This window comes from Medicago sativa, chromosome 8 (assembly GCF_051527215.1).
Source record: "Medicago sativa cultivar Bolivia chromosome 8, Bolivia_mono, whole genome shotgun sequence".
Taxonomy (NCBI): Eukaryota; Viridiplantae; Streptophyta; class Magnoliopsida; order Fabales; family Fabaceae; genus Medicago; species Medicago sativa.
The window spans coordinates 88670961-88681191 of NC_140756.1; the positions used below are offsets into that span (position 1 = coordinate 88670961).

General features: G+C 31.4%; 1 protein-coding gene across 1 annotated transcript; it reads right to left on the bottom strand.

The window, feature by feature from the left end:
* Nucleotides 1–7084: 7084 nt before the first annotated feature.
* On the bottom strand, nucleotides 7085–8301 carry LOC146902949 (uncharacterized). Its single transcript, XM_085731548.1, has one exon. It carries the CDS (start codon nucleotides 7762–7764, stop codon nucleotides 7195–7197), a length of 570 nt encoding a protein of 189 aa, XP_085587674.1. The 5' UTR covers nucleotides 7765–8301; the 3' UTR covers nucleotides 7085–7194.
* Between the last annotated feature and the right edge of the window lie 1930 nt (nucleotides 8302–10231).

A 10231-nucleotide genomic window follows, 5' to 3' on the forward strand; every position in this document is an offset into this window, starting at 1 on the left:
TTTATCTCTAATATCCGGTCTTATCTAGTACTAATATAGTTTCTTTTTTTTTTCTTTTTTTCAGAAGTCAAATTAATACACTAATATTGACATCGGAAATAATCGAATTTGAAACCTTGAAATCAGTACATTTCAAGATCTCAAGTCAACATCATCAAACCAACCCAAGTGATTTTCTTTTTAAAAGATCCCAAGTGGGTTTTTATCTATTACCAATATAGTAAAATTAATATCCACCATTTTTTCTAATATATTCTCGATTAATCTCTTAATATCACTAATTAGGAGGATTTAAATGGTCAGTTTGCAAATAATCATCATAGGTGATTAGAATCTCAACTCTTGATCCAATGATTTGTTTAAAAAAAAATCCTAAAAAAAACTTATGTTTATCCGTGGATCCAAGATGTTGAAGATATGTAAATATAAATGATTTTGTCATCGCTCTATGAGCCATACGATTTTTCCTACCTTCCTAAGCGTGACACCAATCCCTCATCTTAAAATTATTACACAAAAAAAAAAAATGTAATGTACATTCTTTAGTTAAAAGTAACAAAGAGATATGGACATTATCCTACAATACATACAAAAAACAAAAGTCTGTGTATATGTAATTAACAGACGGCCAAATTAACTACTTTCTTACACATGTTCATGACTTTTAATCAAAGAAAAATGCTATATCAATTATATATAAAGATTACAAAGTTGACCAATCTGGGATCGGTTAGATGATGACAATAGGGTGATTCAAATTCTGTTAATCCTTATTAATCGGATAAAACGCTATATAAACCCAAACCTAATCCAACAAAAGAAAAAATTCCTAGTACATAAGCATGCCATGTTTAGGGTAAAAAATCAACGACTAGAACAAATATCCTATATAAAAAAAAAATTGGATTTGGTCCCCAAAGCAAGCCAAGACAAAATAGACATTGTGTAGTACATAACATAACATGTGGTGTGGGAATCTACTTTTGCTTTTCTTTCCCTTTGTTCCTTACATTTCCAGCAAATAGGTTGAAAGGAGATCAACTCTAGTTTGTCCAATGAAAGCTATGTTTTTAATTAATAATAATGGAACTTGTAGATATCTACATCATTGGTTGGACCCAATTAGAGTAATCCAACTATAGTAATACACGTCCCATGGCGGAGATGTTTAATTATGTCCAAATGACACTTTATAATAATTTGATGATAATTTTTAATATGTTTTGTCCATCCTTTAATTTTCTTTTCATTCTCTCTCATGCTTTTTATAAAACTAAACTCTAATGAATTGAGAGTTGAGACTTTCAGAAAGACAATCACACACTGATTTGAAAATTGTATTACTTATTAAAAAATATTATCAACTTTCCAATGTTGACATCACTTAGGTTAGGTGACCCGTAAGCATTGCAAAGTTACGTTTTAAACATTATATATTGGATGGTTTGGTACACAGATCATGTCTCAATGAAGTTTCACCTGCCATAAGGTAACGAAATTCATGTGTAGTTTTTTTTTTCCTGTCATAATTAAGGTGCATCACTATTCCTCCTTTCCTAATTGTATATGAATTTTAATCATTTGAAATCCTAAAAACTAAACTGTTCATTATCAAGATTCTTGATTTGCACCAATTCTTTTGGTTTGCAAAACTTTAGTTATTGAGAAATGATAGTTTAACATCCAATTTTATTCACAAAATACTTACTTACAATATCCTAAATCGTGATATAAATTACTTTCCTAGAACTCCAATTTCCGTTCTATGTTTTTTGAAGAAGAATTTTCGTTCTATGTTCTTTATGGGAAATAATGGATATAGTGACAAAATATATCAAGAATTCTTCACGAACATTTTTGATTGGTTGGTTAAACCATGACCCAACCTGTTTTCCACAAAATCCGGAGTTGAAGCGTTTCTCTTTTCCTTAAACGCAAGACACGTCGACTTCGTGAATTTCTCTGGAAGGAATCTTAGCTGTGTGTAACACTTTGGTGGTGACACTTGACATAAAAAAAAAAAAAAGTACTCACAACATGTTGATTTTCGGTAACACTGCTAATACAATATTGAAGTTGGGAAAAACGACAAGGAGAAATTAAAATCACAACCATAACATAAGAATACGACATTGGAACATCAAAATTGGAGAGAAAAAACCGTTACTGTTGTCATAATTAGGACAACCAAACAACAACATTATGTGTTGCAAAAAAAAAAAACATTATGTGAGATGTTTTACAACACATACTCTCTCAAAGGCCAACAACCCCCTATGCAGCCTTATTCTGCAATGCAATTAAAGTATATCTTATAATGCTATATAAAACAAGAGTATAAGGAGAAAAAAAAAATGAAATTCAACCTTAAAGTGCTTCCGACTATGATGCAAAGTCCGCACATATATAGAGAGGATGGATCAAATTACACCGATGTAATGTTACATCAATTTTATACCGCTAAGAAGCTTAATATTGTTTCAGTCGATGCTTATTTTTAAAATTTGATCGTTGGATAGTAAGCTTATATCATATAGTTCATTCATGCAAATTTTCACGCAAATTTAAAATCATTTGATATGTTTATTAGATCCACTAAGATTGACTATGTTCAATAAAAGGACATAAACCCTTAATTGTGATGTGCCTCAATAGCATATCAAATGATTTTAGATTTGTGCAAAAAAATTATATATATTATCTATATGATATAAACTTACAATTTAACAGTCAAATTAAAAAACATATCTGTCATGTAAAACGATATTGAGCGGTGTAACATTGGTGTAATATTCCAACGTAATTTTATCCCTCCTTATATATATTCTCCCTCTTTTTTTCTTTATCTTTTTTGGTTAAGTAGCTTAGTGACTATTGATTAGTAATTCATTTTCTTAAAATGTATAAATGTGGTGTATGGAGTTTCATATATAATGTAATTCCCTAACAAGACCCTAAACTGTTAAGCTTACAGCAAAAATTTAACCTAAAAAGCATGACCCTAAAAAGTATGTAGTTATTCTTTTATCGAGGGATTGTATCTATGATCTATGGCCTTATTGTTAAGTTCTACAATGTTCAATTCCTAACAAGTGTGTATAACTCACACATAAAATCTGTGTTATTGATTGAATTAGAAAATGACACATTTTGTGTCTCATATCCTTTTCATTAGAATTTAAGAGTCAAATCATATGAAACGATCCCCTTAATAACATAAACTCCATGTTCCGGAATACACGGATGGTTGAGGTTAAAATTAATTTTTTTTTAATAAAAAATAATAATAACAACACTCACATTTAATGGAATACATGGTGTGGAGGCGGGGACGGATGCATGTTGGTACAAGTGTGGGCTTGTGCCTACACAAAAATTTTAGAAACACTTTTTTTTAGTAATATAATGTATCAATAGATGATATTTTGACCATATGACCCACACTTATCAGAAATTATTTCTCTCTTAGCCCACACATATCATCATATATCTCAAATTCTTTCTTGATATTATTCATATTATCAAGAATCAAATGTGAAATCGTGTGAGAGATGACCAGTTAAATAATTGTTTAGTTATTTATATAGAAAAAGATATTTTTATTGATATTGAAAATGAGAAATCATTCAAAATTTACATAATATAAAAAAATGGTATAAAAAATGGCATAGGATAATTTTATACCCACTATTCATAAATCCTGCATAATTTTATATATGGTGCACCCACTATTCAAAAATTCTGGATCCGTCACTGTGTGGAGGGTGTTCGTGAAATTTCATTTAACCCCAACAAACATTTCTCTTATATCATATATGAACTCCTAATTATGCATTCAAGCAAACATATGCATTTCTCCCGCGCCCGGTTCTTTCCACGGGCTTTTGGTTTTCACAGATATATAATGGATTTGGATAATCTCAATGCATTTTAATGATGAGATCATATAGATGACAACATAAATTAAGGTTTCAAAAATAGAAATTATGCATCGTAAATTGTGCTGATTTATTTCTCATAAGATTTAAATTTAATATTTCAGAATAATGTGTTTGTTAGCCTTGTAACAAAAAAAAAAAAAACCTTAAACCATCCCCAATGGTGGTGTCTTTACCAATTAAGACACCGTACCTAATAGGTACCCCCATTGGGGAATTTTTTTTTGGGGGTCTCTTAAGACCCGGGGTCTTATTTAAGACCCGGGGTCTTATTTAAGACCCCCAACTTTAAATGGGACCCGCACGTTTTTAATATTAAAAAATTGAAATGTAGTGATATAAAGTTATGGATAGTTGATTAGTGGGTCCCATTTAAGAACTTTGTGTGAGATCTGGGTTGGAGGGATTGAGTGCTTATTAGGTACTACTATTAAAAAATGATAAAAGAGTGATGTGTACGTGTGAGACCCATTTAAGTACCCAAAAATGGGTGTCTCCATTGTGGATGCTCTAAGGGATCCGATTCACTTGGGAGATCCAAATCTTCATACTACACTGCACCACTTTACACCCCTCATGAGTGTCACACAACCGGTCTTCATTATCTCTTCTCTGTCTCATTTAACCTTCTTCTTTAAAATTCAATGTATATCATCCAAGGCCTGCCCTTGCTTTAGGCCGATTTAAAATAATTCATCTTCATCCTCACTCCAAAATCTCTCTATCTAACTGTTTCAGAACTGATCATGCCGGCGAGTCTGACTTTGAATACTATCTGGTCGATACTTGCCAGGGAGGTGAACTCGAAGTTGGGGGTGCAGGTTCTGAATATCAAATTGATTTTGAATAGCCAGGGGCATGAGATGTGCCACATTTTGATTTCCCATGTCGTTTTCTCTCAGCACACTGTGCTCGCAACTCGTCTCAACTTCTTGTTCCTACACTTATCGAATTTGTATTTTGATCATTGTAATTATGATTCAATATATCACGTGATGTTTGACATATGATTGTGAATATGAATTTTTATGCTAACTTTAAGTTCTGTAGAATATTATAATCTGGTAGAAATTTATATAGTAATTTACGTTGTTGAGTTGATGTTGCAGCATTGTTTTTGTGGCGATTGTATACGAGCCAATGGCATCGCCACGACCTAATTCAGTCATAACAACCAAAATGTTATCGCTGCATATGATATCAATCATTAACCGCGCTCTTGGATTTGTAGAGGTTGATACAATTTTGAATGTTTACCATAGATTTTTTAAACTGTTCATCTTCCTTCTTGAAGCAAAACTTGGCCTCATTTTGTATTATTGACTAGGATACTTGGAAAGACATACATATTTTGATCAATTTTCAATCTTATTCATCTAGTATGAATTGCAATCATTGATGACTCACAAAATAGAAGAAAATTCATGTCACTTGGGTCAACAAAATCGTTAGAGAAAAAGGACGTATGTCACTTGATCCAATAATTTAAAAATAAAGATAATCGAAAATATTCTTTGAACCTTCTACAAAAGAGAGCAATGATTGGTGCCACACAATATTGATGAAAATTCACTATTTTCCTTTGGTACTATCTTTCGTAGAGTAATGGTCTCAAACACTTGTACTTGGCTCTTCTTCTATATTCTAGTACCCTTTCCAAGGGATGAGGATTTTCTCATGTTGAAATCAACATGAGGAAATAATGTGAGAGATCACGACCCTTTGAAATATAAAGAGGGGAGAGTTTTGGAAATTGAAAAATTAGTTAAGGCCTAAGGGTATAGATTTAAAACATGATAACACTTTGAGAGAAAAAAAACTTGAGAGGATCCTTTTTCCTTGGCAAGAAATGAATTGCTATTCATACTAGATCGCACTGTAAATCTCTGTTTCCTGTTGTACTGTTACATTAAATCAATAGTGAAACATCAAAGATTGCAATTCCTTCTACGTTATTTGCTTTACTCATTACATAAAGCCAACCATATTATTGATTATCAAAGCTGTTGAAGTGTTTGTATTAGTATTAAACTATGCACATGTTGAAGAAGAAACCTAGCCTCTTCAACAATGGAATTTGCCAACAAAATTAATTTTTAATTATTATACTTATTAATTAAACTACTTGCAATGGCGATGGTAGTAGCATTGGTGTGAAATAAGACAATGCTCTTCTTGTGCATATTGTGTAACATGGAAACTCTAACCCCATATTGCGAAGTCATTGGAAATCCAAATTCATTTGTGGAATATGATTTACCAACTCAAGAGACATTGCTTGATAAGAATACAAAGTTTTTTTTTTCCTGGCCTAATAGTAATCATCTTCCAGCACAAAATGCAAGTTGTAATATGCATAATTTCCAGCCAACTGTTCAATCTCAACACCAAGTGCCCACGCTCTACAAAGGCCATGGTGAAGCGCTTGAAAATGAGCCCCCAACACACTATTACAATTGCAGCTTTAAATCCTTATCAAGGTCTGTGCGTAATAAAAGCAAAGGTAGCTGCAAGGGGATTTATGTTCATACAAGAATGCTCGAGGAGATGGGAAGGTGAAATGCGAGCGATTTGCTTTAACTCAGTTGTTGCTCATGTGATGTAATTGAGTTCCATAGAATTTATTTGATATCCAAAGGTAACTTGAAACCAACACATAAGAACTTCAACCATTTTTTGGTAGTGAGAACTTCAACCATTTGAAAAATCAATGAGTATTTTCTATTTTAGTTTCTATAATCCTTTGGAATTATAAAATTTTATAGGAAATAATTGTAGGTTGGTTTCTCCCACAAATAAGTGTACAATTTAACAGAGAATTAATGATTAATTAGTCGTTGTGAATTACCTTGTCATCTCTATGCCACCACCAAAACCATGGTTTAATATTGATTCATGTTCTAAATAGTAAGTAAATTCTGACGAGGAATTGTTCTACCAGAAATCGAACTCTAATTATCCTGAACTATTTTGCTAGGGCCCAATTACTTGGTTGGTTCATGTTCTATATTTATCTTGCATGTAGAGTTTTTAATAACATTCCATGAAATAATAAACAATATATTTTCTATAATACGCCAAATATAAAACACATTTTAAGAATAGGAAAGCTAATGCATGCTCAAGTGAAGCTCAAGAGTCACATATTACACACAACAGAGAGTTCATTGATTACTGAAAAATAACAGAGTTATACAGATATATAGGATGATGAGAGAAATATTAAAATACCCCACTTGGGTCTGAAAATAATTCATCAACCTCGCTTAACAGGATCGAAATTGGAAACACCAATAACAGCACCAAGAATAGCAGTAACCACAACACCACCAGAAACGATGCTGAGCAAGAAATTCTTGAGAGAAGGTGAAACAGTAGCAGCTTCAGCCACGTCAGGAGAAATCATTGAAGCTGTCAATGCAGCTGCAGTTAACCCTGTCACAAGTTTCTCTTTCAAGGATGCTTTCACTACAAACCTTGCGTTACGGTTTGTTGCTGCCACAGACTTTGATGGCTTCAAAGTCAATGGTGCCTTCAAGAATGCTTGAGAGGTTGGTGCCTCTAGCTTCTTGCTGGCACAAGTTAATGGCACAGCCATTGAAATTGTGGAAGTTGAAGCCATTGTTGTTGTTTTGGTTGCTCGGATGAAACTTGTTTGGAGATTGATGAAATGAGGAGTGTGGTGGGTGTGTTTTGAGAAAGGTAAGGTGGAGACTGGGAGAATTTGAGGTGGGAATTTTTGGAAGATTTTCCTATGTCTGACGTGGCAACTTCTCCATTGGAAATGAATGGATAAGGTTATCTTTTTTGTCCAATCAATTTGCATGAATAATCTGATGTCTAGATTGGGTTTGTTTGTTTTTACTATAATCTTAGATTGTTCGTTCAATAACCCTTTCAAATTGTTTAACTCGTTGGGTTATAATTCCTTGGCTTTTTTTGTGTGTAAATTTTAATCGAGTCATAAGTCTCAATCGACTTTTTTTCAGAATTGTGAGCAATTTTGAAATGTCTATTGAATAACCATTTAGGGCCCGTTTGTTACGGATTAAAATAAAAGTGATTTTCACATAGAGAAATTATATTTGTACAATCATTTTCTTACAACTTTTGGGACAACCCTCTCTCTCATACATTCATTAGGTTCTTGCTTTCTCTCTCTCTATTGCTTTGATTTTCGTGCCAAGACATACATTTCTTTCTATATTCTTGGTTGTCCCATAAGTTGTACAAAAAGTGGTTGTTCAAATAACATACCTCTTTCACATAAAATAATTTAGAGATTTTTTGAAAAATCATAATCTATTTTGTGTTTGTTTACCACGATAAAAATCACTTTTTTAAAACAAATAATTTAATTTGTTTGGATACAACTATATAAAAGAGATTTTTTTGTTACAAAATTAGTTCAATCTTTTAAAACATATTTTCTCTCTCCTCTAAAAAAAATCTATTTTTTGAGAAGCTGCTCTTAACGGCTTCTCATTTAAAGCTGTTTTTAGATTTTTTTTTTAGATTCTGATTTTTTTTAAAAGTTGTAACAAACGGATGCAAAACTCTTAAAAGTGATTATTTTTTTAATAAAAGTGATTTTTTCCTGAAAAAAGCTATAACAAACGGGTTCTTAATGTTCTAGTCTTCTTGGGCTGAAATTCAGGTGTCTTTTGCCTACAAGTATTTGGGCTCGGTTGATAACTATTTTTACGGCCTAAAATATTAGCGATAGTGACCAAAGACACCATCTTTTTCCATTTTATTCAATTTCTCGTGCGTTCTATGTAGTTTATAATTTGAAAGGGAAACAAAAATCCATGAAATCCTCCAAAAACACATTAAACATTTTGAATTTTATAATTCAAAAAGAGAAACTCATAGAGTGAGAAAATTAAGTGTTGTGACCAAAATACTAGTACATTTTCATAGATAGCCTTGCATTTGTACCTTGTAGTGCTGTTGTGTTGATGAATGTTAACCCGATTAACTTAATCACTCAGCTCAACCCAAAATAATTTAATTTATGTTTTATGTAATTTGCATCACATGTGAACCAATTCGGTTAAATTTGAAGTGGCCTGATTTGAGTCACAAGTTTCTGATTTTATCAAATTCATAATCCCTAAAACTTGAATAGTTAAACGTAAAATATGAATTGATTGTGGATATGATTTAAGACTCTTAATTGTTGAATCTATAAATGTTTTAATTTGATTCATGATAGAAAACCAAAACCTATCACTAAGTAAACTATGATGAACTAGAAGAAACTATGGTCTAAACTAAAAGAAGAAGAGAATAAAAACTAGGGTTAAATATGTTTTTGGTCCCTATAAATATATCAATTTTTCGTTTTAGTCCCTCTAAAATTTTCCTTCAACTTTTAGTCCCTATAAAATTTTCAATCACTACTTTTGGTCCCTATTTTTAATTTAATTTTTGTATTTTTTAATAAAATTGTGCAGAAATGTGTAAAATATTCTAAAAAAAAAGTCCAAAAAAATTAGAATTTTTCAACAAAACACAAATTAAATATGAATTTTTAACCTTAAAAAATACAAAAATTCATATTAAATTCATGTTTTGTTAAAAAATTCTAATTTTTTTAAGGAGAGAATCTTATAATATTATGAATTTTCCTGCAAAATTTTATTCGAAAATATGAATTCTACATATGATTTTACTTTAAAGGAGGGACCAAAAGTGAAGATTGAAAATTTTTTAGGGACTAAAAGTTGAAGAAATTTTTTAGAGGGACTAAAACGAAAAGTTGACATATTTATAGGGACCAAAAACATATTTAACCCTAAAAACTATCTAAGAGAAATAAAATAAAATTTTCATTCATTTTGCTTGATTGTTTGCTAATAGGACAAAACAATGCTTATATACGTTGATGCATGCACAATAAAAGGTTGATCGTTTGTTCAAAAAAAAAAAAGGTTGATCGTTTGTTCAAAAAAAAAAAGTTGATGCATACACATGATAAGATAACTATATCAACCATACAATAACAATACTATCAAACAAACTTATATAACGTGCTTGAAAGATCTCTTTCTAGAATAAACTAAAAGATTCATTATTTTAGTCTCCGTGATCCTATCAATTCAAGTGGTAAAATATGGAAGGGTTTGGCCAACTAGTATCTTAGGACACGAATTAACATTTTATTTATTTTTAATTAAACAGATGTATGTGCTGATTAAGAGAGCATATAATCAGTTTATGAGATTAGGAATTGACATAATATTTAGGATGAAAACTATTGGAACCAATAAAGGAACCAAAGATGTGTG

What these genes read in the sequence shown, in the direction of transcription:
- LOC146902949 (XM_085731548.1), bottom strand. Translation starts at nt 7,764, where the DNA reads ATGCAAATTGATTGGACAAAAAAGATAACCTTATCCATTCATTTCCAA.